This window comes from Ips typographus, linkage group LG1 (assembly GCF_016097725.1).
Source record: "Ips typographus isolate SLU linkage group LG1, UJ_Ityp_2.0, whole genome shotgun sequence".
NCBI lineage: Eukaryota > Metazoa > Arthropoda > Insecta > Coleoptera > Curculionidae > Ips > Ips typographus.
The window spans coordinates 5,319,581-5,337,610 of record NC_138422.1 but is presented as its reverse complement, the minus strand read 5'-3'; the positions used below and the strand labels follow the sequence as shown (position 1 = coordinate 5,337,610).

The following is an 18,030-nucleotide window of genomic DNA, read 5'->3' as shown; positions in this document are numbered from 1 at the left end:
ATTTTTAAGTTTTATATTTTAAGAAGAACAACCAAAAAAACAACGCGTATTTTTTATTTTTGAAAATACTCGCTAACTAATAAGAAAAAAACATCCTGTGATGCAACACAATTTTCTGGAACAGATAGAGGACGGACAAGGACTATATAATATAGCAAAAGAAGTTTATAGAAAAATTATAGCTTTATTTATTAAAACTTTTATCTGATTTTCCCAACAATTTTCTCCCATTCCTTGATTTGCAGCAATGCATCTTTGGCGGCTTGACCCATCATTCCCTCGGCCGAATGTTCTGGTTCGTAGCTTAAAATTACTTTGGCTTCCGTTAAATATTTGACGACTTCCTTTAAAGTGGCTTTGATATCGCTTTTTGACATCGGTTGTGATTCGATCTGACGTGTTAGCAGTATCATTAAAGGGGCGTGTAGTTCGTAAAGTGTTACACCTGAAACAACAAAGAAAGTAAAATTATGTAATGTAAAAATATAATAGCATAGATTGCAGTGGGTGAACTAGCAATACCAAGAAAACTAAATATAGGTGACCAAAATATGGATAGAGGACGGAATATCTATAATTCTAGTAAAAGTAAATTTTTCAGTTTAAAAATTTAAAATGGACTCAGTGTAAAATTGATATGATTTGACAGCAAATATCAAAATACATCACTTACAAAGTATATCTACATATTTTCTTAACTCATTGACTTGTAATGGTTCTCTCTTCTTACTATTCATTTTTTATGTAGATAAAGTTTGAAATTTCCATACTTGTATAAATAACGCAGAGCAAAACCAACATCCAACTAACTAAATATCCTTAATATAATAGTGAAACTGGAAGTTTGATGTTTTTTTCTGAAGGTTTAAGATAATGCGCTTTGTTCCCTAAAAAAAACTATATTATAATAGTAAGTACTATACTAATAAATATTAAAGAAAATCTCCTGCATTCAATATAGCCTGTTCCTAAATACTGCCTGAACTGAACCTATCAATCAATCTGCTTTTGTAATTTCCGACCAATTAGCCATCTTAATTATTTTATCAGTTATCTTCTCTTGAAGTTTCTAGACAATTGGCCAACTCAATCGATTCAACACATTCGATCTTATTTCATCAGTTCGTCTTTTTTGAAATATTTGGACAATTAGTTGGCTCAATCATCTCAATACGTTTTTCCGCTCTTATTTTGAAATTTCTAAGCATATATCCCTCTCTATCATTTCAACATAATCTTCCTTTCTCCTTTTATCAGTTGGTCCTCTTTTGAAAATTTTTGGCAAATTCCACACATTTTCCCGCCTTTATTTTATCAGTTAGTCTTCTTGTGAAGTTCATGAGCAATTACCCATCTTAATGAATTCAGAAGATTTAAAAATATTGTTTAAAAAGAGCCCGCAGGTACCGCTTTGTGCGTTACTACCTCCTCTGTCTTCTAAATGGTGCAAGTCATCTTCAGTAGATTGTACGTATTTTTCAAGTGTCCAAGTTTTCATTTACAGGTCGTAATAAAATCATATTTACAAGAATTTTTGCATGACTAATTCGAGAAGTTGTTACAAATTTTGCTTTGTTTAGGTCCAGGTAGAGCATTTCGTAAATCATTTATTTTGAGAAAAAGCCAGAAAACAACACAATATAACTTTGTATCAAACTAGCCGAGAAGTAATAAATAGACGAGCCTCAAAATTGTGGCATCATATTATATTTATTTTAATTAGCTTATGGAAGTGTTACAATATGAAAAACTACAAATTGTCTAATCTGTTGTCTAACAATGCGGCCTAGATCATCTCATCTAGTCATCTACACTTATTCTAATGAAGAAGATGCTGTCGTTTGTTAAGATTGGTTGACAATAGAATCAACTGGGCCGTGCAATATATACACGGTTATACCGTATATAACCTTATAGTTGTTGTAGACTAACAATAATTTAAGAAAACACATTACCTCTTATTCGAGTGTATCCTGGTTCGATAATGTCAAAAACCCCCAAAATCTCTTTGCAAATGTCTCGTTTTCTGAGCAAAGGTTTTTCGTCTAGTTCTTGTATAATATATCCAGTAATCCTCCCGTATACTTGGCTCAAAGACACCTTAACCCCTAGGCACAAGTAATGAGTAGGATGCAAAACGTTACGGTATTTATGGAGAAACTGTTCCATGGCTTGAATATCGTTGCAATCGATTTGTTCCACTTCTTGTGACACTCTGTATAAAACAGTAAAAATATAGTTTTTATTTGTGGGTATTACCAATTTCAACAGTTACCTGTTTAGCAACAAATTCATGGAAGTAGCGCTAATGGTGTAACCTGGACAATAACTTCTGGAGCTGGTGCAACTCCAAGTGGAATCAAAATCTAAAGGCTTATCACAAAGAACTAGACCTAAATTGACAAACAACTTATAAATTTAACATAATATAGTACAGTTAACGAAACTGACCGTTATCACATTTAGGACATAATAAAGCCCCACAGTACGTCCCAAGTTCTGTAGGATCAGAACACCGTTGGCAGCGGCATTCAAAAAATTTGTTTTCCAGAAGGTGCTCTCTTCTTTTCTGAGTGCTCTAAAAAATAACAAAAATACTCACTACGCCAGTTTCGATTAGCAGCTGATTATGATAAGTACTTGTAGAGTGTAGGCGTAACTCAAAGTAATAGGGTGACCTAATGGAATTCTGGTAGAAGCTCTGACAGTTAACTTGTAAGTGTCTTCTTCGTCAGTGTGGTTTGTATTAGGTACGCAATCATGGGAGAGAAGAAACGATGTGGGGTATATTCCCCTGATATTTACTCCTTGCTGTCCAATTTCAAATGCGTTTACCTGTTTTATACAGCATTAATGAGTTAGTATGAAGAATAGTGAAACCATTCTGACAAACCTCTAAAATTCCGCATATGGTGTGTATTTCATCTTTCGAGAACTCGGTAAGCTTCCAGTCTTTAATTATTCGATCCACCACTCTGGTTTGATTTAAAGCCCACAAATCTGGAATATTCCGTCTAATTTCGTTATGGCTTTCCATATCCATGAGTATGGCATAACTGCTGGGGTCTGTCGTTTTTAGGATCAGACATCTTAATGGAACTGTAATGTGTTAATAAAGGCATTTAAATGTGGAAACACACTTTCTATTATAGTATGAACATTCATGAAGGAATTGTTTTGAAAATCTGTACAAGTGTCGCTTACACGAAAAAATGGAAATATTGAGAAAATGTAGCCTGTCTCAATCTTTCTCTGAGAGATTGGTGACCGGGGAAAAGATCTGCCCTTTTCAAACATCAAAAGGTACTTATTGCTTTTCTCCATTTGAGCGACAAAGGTTTTATTATTTTCTAAAAATGGTCCTACGAATCACCATTGAGAGATATAGCTCTAATCGATTACAAGACAGACAGGCTTACTTTCTCTCAATTGTTATACCTAAATGAGATGACAAAAGAGACTCTTACAAAGGCTTACCTATTGTTTGAAAATGCAATCTCAAATCTTCCAAGTCGTTATAATTGAAAAATGACGCTGATTTGCACTCTTGTAGTATCGTGCATTCTATTTGAGTATGTCCATGGGTTTTCTTCAGACCTGGACATTTTCTTGAACATAATGGCCATTGACAGTTTGGACATCTGTGAAAAAAATATTCTTTACCACTTCTTCCTAAATTATGAAAGAAATGTATTGCACCTGGTTATTTGGACGTCATTCTCCAAGTTCTTGTAACAACCTAAACATTGAACTTTACAATCAGTGCAGGGTCCGACAATTAAAGGTTCCTCGGCAATAATAACTTCTCCCGGTCTGATTTCTTTTTTGGACACCATATATCTGAAATAAACACATTTCTTAAAGCTGAATCATTCAATGCAACATTACAGAACTAATAATAACATTCTCGAAATCCGCAAAAAAGCCATTACACTGCCAGAAACATACATTTTTAATTCTCAAAACTATCAAAATTTTGCAGATAAAAGTAAAAATAAATGCCCGCCAATAAATCCGAATGACATCGTTTTATTTTAATAATTTTATGCAGTCAAACAAACGCTGGCATCGGTCCAGAAGTATTGAACAGCCGGCCCGGCTCACCATTATTATATCCAGATTTTCCTTTTATTTGATTATTTACACAACTGACTGTATGAAATCGAGATATTTAATGTTCGGTCTCCCAGGACGTAAGGTGTTTTCTTTGAAAACTATCGTAAATGTTTAATTAATTATTGAGTGTGCAATGACTGCAATAAACCACACGACATCCGTCTGCTTAATGCGTGATCTTTATTACTTTGTGTTGGTAGACTGATCTGTTAATCAGTGAATTTAATTTGGATGTACAATATTCTAAAATAAGCCTTAGTTTTTCAAATTCAATAAGTTTTGTACATACAGTTAAATTGTTAAATTTAAAAAGATGACAAAACCGAGTTTTATTACCGAAAATATGAGTACATGGAAGGTTTGCGACAGCTACGTCAATAAGCAAACATAATATAAACATACAAGCACACAATTTTATGTTTAAAAATGAGTGTTTTTTGGAGTTTAACTGAAATTAGCAGCAGAGCTAGCGAGAGAACAATTAGATTGAACAATATTAAAAAGTTGTTTGTATTGCATTTATTTTCCCAGACATTTTCCTTTAGAACAAAATATTTGTAATTTTTTTTGTATAAATTAAAAAAATTCAGAAATTATAATATACCTATATTTTTTCGCAGAATTTAGTAGATCTATGGATGGGTTCTTGGGTTGTGGTCCAAAAATAAATCATCAAATTGCTTGATCGTATGTATTTTTTCGACGTTCTAAGGCCTATTCATCAGGAACATTTTTCAAGCAATAAAACACAGTTACCCCAAAACACACACCCGGGTGTTCCTAGTCTTACAGTCACCTTGCAATTTAGTAGATCTTTATTAGTTACTGTACCTATTCTTCAATGAGCATATAATAATGGTTATTATTCCGTAAGAGAAAAGTTGGAATCAAGTGGTAATGGTAATGGTAGGTGTGGATGGTGACAGATGTACTGCGACCTGACTATTGTACCCCATCTTCTTCTGCTATCTCAAGGTTTCCTTGTTAATAGCAGGCCCTCAAGATTTAGTTCCTTTAGGAATTTCAGGATCTTGAGTGGGTCTGTTCGAGGTATTTCTTCCACAGCCAGCTGGTATAATCCCAGTGTGTTTAATCTTCTGTGGCGTACAGCATAACACTCCAGCAAGATGTGGTGGGGTGTTTCTGGTTCTTCTCCGCAGAACCTGCAGGTACTGTCCTCTTCTAGCCCTAGCTTCCTTAGGTGTTCTCTGAGTCGACAATGACCCGTTAGAAACCCCGTTAATGCCTTGAGACTAATTTTGCTGAGGTTAATCAGTGTCCTCAATCTTGCTCGGTTAAAATTGCCGAGAAGATCTTTGGCCTGCCTCAGTCCTGGAAGTCTTTGCCAGTGCTTTGCTCTCAATTCTTCTTCAGCTTTATTAAGTTCTTCCTGGACATATGCTTTTCCAAGGCCGCAGAATGGTTCTGGCCTGATCAGTGGCGCTGATGCTCCTTTTCGTGCCAGAGAATCTGCTTGTTCGTTACCTTCTACTCCGACGTGCCCCGGAACCCAGAGGAGGGTTACCTTGTTGTTCCTTTCTAGATCATTGATCTTTCCTAGGCACTCCAGAAACATCATCGAGTTGATGTTAGATGAGCTCAACGCTTTGAGGGCTGCTTGGCTATCGGAAAGGATCGCAATTTCCTTGTTCCGGTATTTCCTGTCGACCTTTCTATGGTGTGAATTTCCGCTTGAAAAATGCTAGGGAACTGGCCCATAGGTTCGGAGTGTTTGGTGCGAGGCCCGTAGACTCCTGCTCCAGTCCCCTGGGAAGTTTTATATCCATCCGTATACCATATTATGGGATTTTTTTCCAATGTTTGAATGGATTCTCTGCTCCAATCTCTCTTAGTGCTCAGTTCCGTTCGAAATTGTTTTTCGAAACTAAACTTCCTGATGATATCGTCGGTCTGGAGATCGGCGAGGTGTGCACTGCCAGTCGGTAGTGAGTCCTTTGCACTGGGTGCTCTCCTTTTAAATCCGACCTTATCCAACCTGAGATGTGCTTCCCAAGCAGTTCTTCTCACCATAATGTTGGAATCATGTGAGTGAATAATACTCATACGCGAGAAGAAGACTATACTATTTCTATGAGGAAATTTCTTGAGCCTTATATGGTACGTCATGTAAACAATAACCTGGCCCTCTAGTTTCTGGTACTATAGCACATGGACAGAGTGAATAAATAATAAAATAAGAATGATCTACTTGGCCAGCAGCAGTGATCTCCAATTTGAGATTCACTGAGGTGTAGAATTGATACCAGTGATCAATTTAAAAACCATCTGGAATGGGTAAATTATTTGGGAGTCGTAGAGAAGCAAAATTATGTTTTCTTCTTCTGCTAGTGCGTATTCACTAATGGATGTTTGCAATAACATTTTCCATTGCTTCATTATTCCTTGCGGTGTGTAACAAAGGCTGTATCGTGTAGCCTTTCTGATGTTTCGCAGCCATTTTTTCCTTCCATCCCTCTCCGGTCGTGTTTAAGACATACGGTAAATCAAACTTCTTTTTTCCAAAATTAACGAATTCTGTTGCATTTTTGCAACAGTTATCCGATAAATGAAACCATAAAACTCTGCACATAACAACAAAAGACTTTTCTCTGTAATTTGTAACTCGACGGTATAGTGTGAAATTGTAGAAAATCGTTTGGGAAAGTTACCCAGGGTAAAATTGTTAAACAGGACAAATCTTTAAAAACAATATTTTTTGATCAAATAAGATTAAATTTTTGTGATAATGTTATTGCTAGTATTCAATTGTGTATAGTTGTAATCCAGTTTTTGAGCATCTATGCTAAGTTAGTTGTATAAAATTATTTAGCATATTGTTTGAAGAAAAAATATTGTATGCATTACGAGCAGAAAGTAAATTTTTTGCTTTCGAATGATGACACGGTGCTTTTCTCTACTATTTAGCTGACATGTGACTTATTGGCTAGTCATCATTTGCTTTTCTGTATTAGTCTCTTTAATATTAGTTTAATTATTTTGCTAGCCCACCTTCGCCCACATCTTTTAAACCAAACACATTGCATAAGTAATTTACTTATTTTTACAGCATTCTAACCAAACAATTACTCATTGTTAGGCTAATTAATTTAATAATTCAATCCACCGCGACTATTTGACTCTACGACTTGTTTAACTTTTAATTATTTGTTTAAATTTTAATAAAATATACATTTTTTTATAAATTCTTTTAAAAAAAGATCTTTCTTGAAACCATTAAAATAAATCATTCAATAGTATAGACAGGTTGATGTAACCAATTTCCTTGTTAAGTGAAACGTATGTTTTATTTCTTTTCATAAGACCACTAATTCATTCATATTTTGATATACGATTGGCGTATTTTTCTTTGGTCCTATGACGTATTTTCTGCCAGACTAATGGTCAAGTGTCCGCTTTAAGCTGCATTCCAGGTTTGCCATTTAATATAATTGATTTTGGTGTTAGAAATTATATACAACTGTTCTGTGACCTTCACATATTAAAAAAACTGCTTTTTATTGACGTATATAAAGTATATTTTTGATTTCTGTGGTGATATAAAAGATAAATCAGTTTTGATGAGTGACACATATTTAATTTAAAAATAACCCAAAGTGCGTTGCTGAAAATAATGTTTACATGGTTTGAATTGGAAATAGCGAGTAAGTTCTCTGGTAGTAGTCTTGCATTTATAAATTTTGGTTAATTTAATAGACACTTTTGGTACAACAGCAAACAGAGGGTTCAACCTAAAAAGTATCAGAATATTTTGTAAAAAAAGTGTCTTTTGCAATAAAGTTTTTATGCTGTATACATTTTAACTTTGAAAATTCATTGGAAATATTCCATAAATTAAAAAATTAGCTTTGACAAAAATTGGGATAGAAAGTAGGGACATGTAATATTTTTTAAATTTTAATAGAAAATAAAAGTTGCTCACATTTTTAGGTTTTCTGATAAGATTTAAATTTTTAAATTGCTATTAAAGAAGAAAAGCATTACAGAATAAGACGAACATGATGGTTGTGGAGCGACGACACACAACACTGTCCTAGCTACAAAACCGGCCACATTTTACACGTATGTCAGAGCAGGAAAACTGAGGCACAATCTTATTTGAAGACCGTTCACCTTATAACCATTTGTGGATCGAATAGCTAGCATCCTAGCTATAATCATGTCTTCACTAACGGCGTTCTACTACTATGGCAAGAGGACACTAGTGTTCATAGACCTGTCATTAGCATCAACATTCAGGCCCAACACGAGTTAAGCATACGAAGAAGAAGAAGAAATGCAATATGTATACTGGAAATATTGTCATTCTATCATATCTTTGAAAAGTATGATTCATTGTTCTCATTTCAGAGTATAATAAACCAGCCTTCATTAATCTAAGAAACAAAGGGTAGGTAAAAATATTTTGCTACTACAGGATCTACAAATAATGTTGCATGTGTTCTACCTCACATCCACTCAACATAATATGGAAATCGAGATCCAGGAGACCAAATAACCATCAGTCATAGCCAAGGAACCAATCCTTCGTAAATTAGCTTTATCTACCACTAGCATGGTAATGATTCATTACATAGCTTCTTTTGAGTTACGTAATGATCGATTCTACCACACTAGTGCGTTTTATCGCACTAGTGCGGTAAAGTTATGGGTATTTTAATGTCTAGGCGTACACTAATAATATAACCGCAAATTAACATCGAGTAGTGGAGGTAAGGAAATAAGCCACCAAAGCGGCAAGAGTATTAGGAGACATGAGAGATAATCTAGAACAAATACATGAACAGAGCCGGAACTACAAGAACAAATCCATACTTAGAACAACAGAGAGGAGGGTCCTAAGGAACATAACGTAATATACGCTGAGGGACCAAATACTACGACAAATATGCGACACAGTATTTATAGTTGAAGATGATATAGTTGAGATGGAAAAGGCAAAGAAGAAGAGCCAGGGGACGAGCATGTAACAAGGATAGAAAATCATCGATAGTTAAGATAGCGAGAGACGGAAGATCGGAAACAGGAAGACCACCAAAAAGATGGAGAGAGTTCTGGACATGATAAACGCAGAACTGAGAAGTGGAATTGTAGAAAACAAGCAATAGGCTTAATACAAAAGGAGGAGAAAGAAGAAGAAGATTCAGTGTTCGACCTCGATAATTTAGTCAGTAAGAAGAAAATGTTCAACCTTCTGATGAGAGCTAATAAGAATTAAGAAACGACCAATAAACCCAAATGTGAAGCACAATAAATTGTTATTCCCATTTTTTTGTAATAACATTAAGTTCCATAAACTTTAACTGCCTTATTTTTCCCGGTCTACTCTGCATATGTTTGCCAGATTACTTAAATATTGAGCCTTTATCTTTTTTTAGACTAAAACAAAAGTGAAAGTTAAAGTAGCTGTCTGAAGGCTTAATTTATAAACCATTCGCTGAGTCAGTAAACAGAGAAAAATCACCGTTAATGCATTTCCTGTTAAAAAGTCGATTGCAGTAAATTTTATTAATGATGTACAGAAACAATACCTATGACTCAACCGCAAATAATGTGTTTTACTCACTTAACGATTTTCAGGAAAACCGAGTATAAGTAAAAATCCCGTCACAATGGTCCAAAAGCAATTCGAGGTAACTGTACAGTTAAGAATTATAAAAATAATAAACTGGCTATACGAACGGCTGTTAAGTTTAAACGAAGCTATTATATGAATTGCTAGAAAAATAAATTATATCGTTTTCCGATGGGCGAAGTCATAGTAAATATACAATATTGGAAACGGTTAGGGGATCCGGATTGGATGTTAAACTGCTCGCTACCATAATCGCTACAGGAGATTTTTTAGATCAGTTTTAAAGTCTTGTAATGTTTTATGTAGAACTATTACCTACGCCCTTTGATCAGCTTATTGCTGATATGAAAAACATTGACGTTAACCAAACTGAGTTTTTCGAGCCGTCTAGATATATCTCTGGACTTTTTGGGTATCGGAAGAAATCAAGCAATAAACCTCTAAATCATTTCTATAACAACATAAACCTTTTTAACATCCGTTTTTTCGTTTCCTACGAGCCTACAAAAACGGTTCTAAATATTTCACAGTATCGATTGAGGTGCAGAAAAGTTTATTTTTGTTTTGCGCTAAGTGGTGTCTTATCACTTCCTTTTGTTTATAATAGCAATCAGTTTGTATCCAGATTGGGGAACTGCGAATAACAAGAGGGCCGCAATTTTGAACACTTGATTAAGTAGTTTTTACGTTTTATTAAGTTTCCCATTTGTAAATAAAACAGTTCAATTGATAAAAAGATAGGATGTTTTTTATTTAACTGGCTCTAATTTCTAAACTGTGAGTATTGTGAAACCATATGAATATTATAGTTTTCGAATGTCTTTTGGTGCAATGAGTTTTAATAAATATACAGGAGGTTTTATTTCAGAAAATGGTTGATGACACAATTTTTTCGTTTTAGCTCATTCTGTATATATTGCCGTTGACCCATCTGAAGTTGCTAAGGGAGACACAATCTGAAACTCATTAAACGATTTTGACATTCATTTTTTGGTGTTCAAAAATGGCAAATTGCAGTATAAATCTTCACGAGTTGGTGACAATAAACAGATTACACGACAAAGTGTAATAAAATATTATCATTGCTTTTTATGCTCAGTGCTCCTTAAGCAAATAGTCATAAAAAGCTCGCTGAATATTAACAATCCTATTATTTGGAAGTATAAACCGGACATTAAGCTATTTGTACTTTCAAATTATTAGGAAAACTAGTGCACCATCACAATGGTGACAGTTGTACAACTGTGACCAATTATTCAAAAAATAATTAATTGAAACGTAGTCCGGTATAAACCGTTTTGTTTGAATCACCTGTGCCAATTCTCTGCCAAAACCCATTATAATGCACCGTATGTCGTTTAATGTTCTGTAACGCGACTGGCCATTTAAAATTAGACAATTGACGTATTTTTATAACTTTTCTCTACGCTTTTTTTTTAACGAAGATCATTAATGTTTTGCTCAAGTGCACTCGACTCAAAAATAAACTGTTGGTTAGTTAAGTGTCACTTTATGCGTGTTATCGCGATATTTCTCTCACACCTCCAGTAAAATTGTGTCGTCACCAACCTTTTTGTGGTTTATTTTCAAAATAATTTTGTCAACATCTCCATTATTAGCGTCATTCAACTTGCCTTTCAACTAAGCCGAACAATACACAAACTGGTTAGGCTTTGAAATGTTTTGCTGGAAATTCGTTAATTAATTTCAGATCAGTCTTCACAGAATCTTGAGCATAAATCATATATCTAGTAGAACGCCGGTTGCAGGAAAAAATCAACACAGAAGATCTGTGTACTGGGTTGTGTATAAATACGATGCCAGCTTTATAAATTATACAGTAAATGAGGTCTAATAAACAGGAGTTTGATTGTTGCCAGAAGCAGCTGGCATTTCGACGTAAATATACAAACAAAATTGTATTAAAAACAGTCTATTAATCATTTAAGTTTTTTTTCTGTAATAAAAAATAGGAGTCATATTATGTAACTTTGATTTTAAATTTTATTACTATTAAAGAATGTAAAACATTATAAAAAAGCAAACATTATAATGTTAGAAAAATTGAAAGGTGTGGTGAAACTGCGCTTGCAAAGTACCTACATTTTATTTGATCAGCTAACATCATTTACATTTCAGCAGATTACTCCCATAACTTTTTAACTTTTTTATAGCGAGCGTTTTAAATTCTGAACAGATGTGCATCTTTTCATAATTACAGTTTTGTATAACGAAGTTGCTACATTCTAATAGAACTGAAGTTATAATGTGTCGAAGAGTGAGTGGAGTATTTTCTTTTGAATCTGTTTACCAAATTAGACCATTATTCTATGTTATTTAGTTAGTTTTATTGTTAGTTGTCACTGATCTTTTCTTCCTATTTCCTATTTTAACTTAGTCTCCGGACTTTATGACGCTCTTTGGTAATTCTGACCCCTTTTGTTTTTGGTAAGAATTACACCAGCTACAATTTTTCCCTTTAGACTTTTTCTGAATTCTGCCAAGAGAAAAAAATACAGAAAGTTAAATTGTTTTCCAGAGACACACATTTCTTGTCCTTGTCTCCTATAAATTGATATAAATTTGACATAACATCAATTACCAATTGCAACAACTTTTGTTTAATAATGAAAAAATCAATTGCAAAAATGGTTTTTTGGAAAGTAATTCAATTACAGCAGTTCAATTACTTGAATTCCAACTATCGACAGCTCTGAATTACTGGATACACCACCAGGCAAGTGCGGACATGACACTTTGCCTAAAAGTGAAAAAAGATTCTACAGATGAAGAATCTGGGCATTTGCTTATTTTGTTCATATCATCAGCTATCGTCGCTGCTTGTAGAGAGAGGTAAACTTAAAGTTTTATTGGACTTTTCCCTTTTATGTTTTAATGATTTCTCCGATACGATTAAACGTAATGTTAATTTTCCTATGTTCAGTTTCAAAAAGCACACCTCAATACATTGTACAGATAACATATATTCCAATTTTAAACGTAAGCAACTTGAATGAATGATGATGAAACTTCAGAAGGAAAGTCTGCTATAATTTGTGGTGTAATTACATATTTGTTTATTTCAATCTTCACGAAAAAAGAAAACTAGAGTTGATTCCTCTGCACAGACCATAGGCCACTGCACAGAGTAAAGCGAAATACGTTTGCAGCAAAATATCCAGAAGCCTATCCCTGCCATTGGAACAATTTATAATACTGTTGAAATATTTCACTCAGAAGGTTGAGTGGTAAATTGACTCAAAACAGAGACGTAGAAAGTCAATCGTTCTTACGGAAGAAACAAAGCTGGATATTTTATATTTTGTGTAAGAAACTCTCTCATGCATCTTTGAAGCAACTTGGAGCTGGATGGATGGAGCCTTCCTCATTCTACAAAAGTCGCTAGAGATATTCTTAACCGGATCTTTACTGACAGATGGATAGGCAAATTTAAAAAATAGCTTGGTCACCTGATCTATCACTAAATGGTTTCTTTATCTGAAGTTATCTGAGTCAAAAGTGGAGGAAGTGATGACTGGACTGGATTTCTAAGAAATGCTATACGTGCATTTGTAGCTTGTCGTGCATATAGTTTGGAATGTGAAGGCGGACATATTAAACATTTACTGTAATTATTTTTCGCTTTGAAAGAAAATATAAATGTTTCATGAATAAAAAAGTTAATTATTTTGCAAATTAATGTTATGGTTTCTTCTAAAAACTATTAATAAATGGCCGTAGGTGTTCGGGAAACCCTGTGTTATCTACACAACGCATTGATGTGTGTTTTTAGCAAATTAACATATTGAAATTAACGTAGTGTCTAATCATATCTTTTTAAAATATCTACGGATAACAATGGACCGAACTCTTTCATACAAAAAAACATCTAGAGAACACAGCAACTCAAATAAACACCAGAAATAATATAAACTACTTGGGGCTCGAAAGCATCCACTCTCAAGACTTTAGCTCTTAGCCCTGTTTACTCCATGGCTGAATATTGTGCCTCAGCTCTCTTTCTGTATGTTACTGGTTATTTATAACACCTATTTAAAAAATTTAGTTTATTAAAATAATAACAAAATTAAAAATATTTACAAAAGAAAATAGATATTAATATATTAAAGTCTATGTCAATTCTAAATCATGATTCCGGGGCCCGAAATCAGTATAAACGGCTTATTGAATTCTATGCACTTTTCGATAAGACCTTTTATTGTGAGAAGGTGGTTGTTTGTTCCATATTTTGTTCTTCATCCTGCTTGTTCTTTTGAGAGGAAAAACTCGAGTTTGTTTGTTAATTTGTGCGTTTTCCCAATGAGATGGTTTTATCCCTTCGAGTAGACATTTGTTGAATAGGGTTTTCAGGGCTTTATGGCTATTTATGTACTAAGGGCGTTAGTAGTTGCTTTATATTACTAGACCGTCTTCGCCTGGTGCTTTATTATTTTTCATACTCTTTAGAGCTGTCATGATTTCTGCTTCATCTCAGGAATTGTTTCCAATCTTTGGAGATATTGGTTTTTAACTCCTTGTTTGGTGTTGAGTGTAGTTGTTTGTAGACAGTTTAGATAATTGCTATTAGGTCTTTTTTGTTCGTCATTATGTCCCTATTTTTGTTTTTGATTTTATATATTTCTTTCTTTCCCATGTTTTTTCTTCTTAGAACTTTCAGGCTTCTGTTTTCTTCTTTATGTTTTGTGCCTTTTTTTTCTTTTATGTTTCCTCATTTCCTTTCTTTGTTGATATTTCAGTAATTTGCAGTAGTTTTATCTGCCATTTCTCTTTTATGTTTCATTAGTGTCCTTGTTCTTTGATTTAGTTTTTACTCCTTGTTTTTGACAGTTTACATTTGACAGTTATATTTTGTCCACTATCATGTGTAGCTTAAGGTAGGTATTCAGTTCTTCTTTGTACTCATTTATGTCTTTGGGAGTGTTCCATTTCTTGTACTTTTTATTTAAGATCATGTTGGTTCCTTACGGGCAGTGTAAGTAGCAATAAACAAGAGTATTGGCCCTACAAATCTCTATTGTTGAATAATAGCTGAATAGCTCTATTCGAAGCTTCTATACTACATTTATGTAACGTAGTGGTATTTTCTATTCAACAAAACGTACTAACTTTAAAGAAAAAAATTAACTAAACAACCAATTTTAGTTTGCTATAATTTGGGATGTCCTAAATTTGACCCGTGTATTACGTACTTAGTTTTACTAGGTATATTAAACATAATATGATGACTGAAAGGTAAGCACCTTCCATGCAGCAAACAACTGTCGACAAGAATGTAATAACAGTTTACACAACATTTTTCTATTAATTAATTTTTGTTGTAGAGAATTTTCAGTAGTTCTAGAAAAGTGATCCAACAGCGTAACTTAAACAAAACTGAATATACTAAGAATGCTACATTGTTTGCTATTTATATTCTCTGTCTAATAATAATGGTACATAACAAAAATAATTTTTGATCAAAATTAAATTGCCAATTATCATAAAAATGTACCGGGTCAATATATATTTTTTTAAATCATTTTACCGTCAAAAACTGTTTCTGGCCTCTATAACCAATAATTTCTTAAAATTTTCTTGTTTTGTCATTTTAGAAAGAAAACTCTTGAATTTGGACATTTTTATAAAATATTACCCAAATTATACTATTTGGTTAACAAAGCGTTATCGGATCTATGATATTCATATACATAAACTGTTTCTTTAATTTTTGGACATAAAACTAAACTTTGCTGTTCATCACAGACACTATTTTTAGAACAATCTGTATAAGATATTTAAGAACTAATAATTATATTCTATATTCAAAATTAGCTTATGTTTTCTATTTCGAGATAATGTATATGCAAAATGTAGTTTTATTTAGAACTGTCAATCAGTGTTGCTTTGGTTATTAATAAAATCTATTGCTTTTGAGTTTAGTGTTATTTCCGGGATTTGGGTATATGATATACAAGAAAAGAGTTTTAAATAGAAGTCATCGATTGATTGATTGGAAATTTTATACAGAAATACGTTTGTAATTTTAACCTTTAAGTTCACGCCAATGACAAAAAATAATGCATTTTGAACAGTATAAATAATTATATTTATACTACCTAATCTCATTTATCTCAATCGAATATGCATTTTTCGCAAAAATTGCTTTTCAACATTCACAAAACATTTAATTGCTCAAAAGAAAGAGTTATTCAGCATTATTATGAAATCTTGTGTCACTCCATAAAATTTTGTTTGTTTAATCATCAACTTTATTACGGCAATGAAATCCAATTTCCGGTAAAAGCATACAGAGTGCTGCTAAAAAATCTAGACAACGCTTTATCACAAGCAGTTATCAAAGATTGTAATTAATATTATTTTAATTGAGAGAAAACAAACAGAAATTATTATGAAAAATAATATTTACTGAGAAGAGAAACATCTGTTTCTGTCGCATAACATAAAAAAATCACAAAACATTGATTTAAATTTGTTTTGTTTTTTGCATTCAGGAAATCGTTTCAACTTTTGTAGACACAGCAACCGCATTACAATTAATTTCAATGTAACACTCCGACATATTAAGTTCAGGGTCTTTTGAAATGTTAAAACGAAATAACGATTTCTGATACTTGTTAAGAAAATAAATGTACTTAAGTACTTATTTTTTATATATTGTAAAATATTTAACCATAATATTTAACAAGTTTATCGAAAGTTATCGATAAATTATTTTTGATTAGTTTATCAAAAATATTACTTTTTTTTTAAGTAAGACAGGTATTTTCACTTCTGGATAAATGTATTCTTAGGATAATTTTTATAAAATTTACAGAATTGACCAATATAGTAGCGTCTGATTTCACGATTTCCATAGAAATTACCTTTGAAATCAAATTATTCTGAAGTGAAAGTACCGGCCCTAAATCAATTAAAAATTCAAAATATGTTAGGTAGAAAGTTTCAGACATTATTATAACTTAAGGTGAATTTTATGAAGTAACGACTTACCTGCCCATAACCTTTGATGTTTTAATTTCATATTTAGGCCCTTCAAAGTTGTCTTCAGAAACTTCTCCTAGAAGACTGGCTGAAGTATTGGACCTGGATGTTTTAGTGGAACTGCTGCTCCTCTAAAACAAATTTAAAAAAAATCAATCATTAGTAAAATATTAATTACCTGTTATTAGAAAATAAATTATTTCACCAACTTACCCTTCTTCGATTGCTTCTACTCATTCTGTCGGTTGTTTCAATTCAAATTTCCCGATTGTTTTTTTTTTGTGAAAATAAAATCCGTGCTCAATAAACGTCTGGTTTAATGTAAAAGATCACATTATCAAAGCACAGTCGCGGCGCGAATGTACTAAAATCGAAACTACTAGGTTTTTTAAGATTTTGTCCAAAACCGCGCTTCAAAAGTTTGTTTTCCCACTGAAATTTAAGGATCGGCGTCGTTGGAGCGTTTGGCGTGTGCCAGTGTACAGCCGTTTATATTTAAAAGTATTACATTCCTACGGATTATCATTCTCGTTCAGCGGAAATGCGAAAATGTTCGTAGATTTGGAACATTCAAATAGATAACAAGATGTCCTAGCTTTCGGATGTCTTTTAATACCCGGCCAAACATAAATTTTGACATCTCAAAGACTAAATTATTGTTGGCAACATTAAAAGTAGATTTAAGATAGTAATATAATAGAAAAGAAAAACATCGAATATTTCATCTTTCGCCTGATGAAATTAATTAAAGAGATTAGCTGGATGATTTCCAAATGCCCGTGTTTATCCTATTTATAACACAATAGGCATTTTTTAGTTTCACTGCTGTGTAAAATTTTAACGGTCATTAAAACGCGATTTATTACCCAAATAATCACACGTTTCCCTTCTGGTAGTATTCCTCAATGCATTTGGCCAATATACGAAATTGATTTACAAACACGTAGGGTAAACACGCAGCTTAATCATATACAAAAAAAAATTATGTCGGAATAAAAATACACGTGTTTTATGACCAAAATATTGTTTTTAATAAGTGGTAAATTGATGGTTAACGGATTTTTATTTACTAATAACTTATTAGCAGTAGTGTTATTTAGTGTTACCCCCTATGTTGCATGGTTTACGTTCACGAATATTCATAGTGCAGCGGTTTTTGAGAAAGATTTATGTCATTGTTCGAAGGGTGAAAGAGAAAGCCAAATTCATAATCATTCAGGGAATTTTTCTTTAAAATAATTGTTCCTATTGTGAACCGAACATACCCAATGTAATACAGTGATACAGCCTTTTTAGTAACTCAAATATAAAATTTCTCC

The 18,030-nt window shown here is 33.0% G+C and overlaps 1 protein-coding gene across 1 annotated transcript; it reads right to left on the bottom strand.

Moving 5' to 3' along the window:
* Window positions 1-164: 164 nt before the first annotated feature.
* On the bottom strand, window positions 165-17,218 carry LOC145729876 (SET domain-containing protein SmydA-8-like). The gene is made up of 10 exons (XM_081981179.1): window positions 16,925-17,218; window positions 16,721-16,842; window positions 3,700-3,840; window positions 3,478-3,641; window positions 2,894-3,099; window positions 2,641-2,835; window positions 2,452-2,578; window positions 2,276-2,393; window positions 1,956-2,215; window positions 165-445 (listed from the first exon to the last, which is right to left on the bottom strand). The coding sequence occupies exons 1-10, from the start codon at window positions 16,946-16,948 to the stop codon at window positions 201-203; spliced, it is 1,602 nt and encodes a 533-aa protein (XP_081837305.1). The 5' UTR covers window positions 16,949-17,218; the 3' UTR covers window positions 165-200.
* Window positions 17,219-18,030: the final 812 nt, after the last annotated feature.

Excerpts from the sequence above, each read along its gene's own strand:
- LOC145729876 (XM_081981179.1), bottom strand. The coding sequence starts at position 16,948 with ATGAGTAGAAGCAATCGAAGAAGG. Across the intron at positions 16,843-16,924 it reads GTAGAAGCAATCGAAGAAGG|AGGAGCAGCAGTTCCACTAA; the intron begins GTAAGTTGGTGA and ends AATTTGTTTTAG. Across the intron at positions 446-1,955 it reads AGGATACACTCGAATAAGAG|GTGTAACACTTTACGAACTA; the intron begins GTAATGTGTTTT and ends TTGTTGTTTCAG.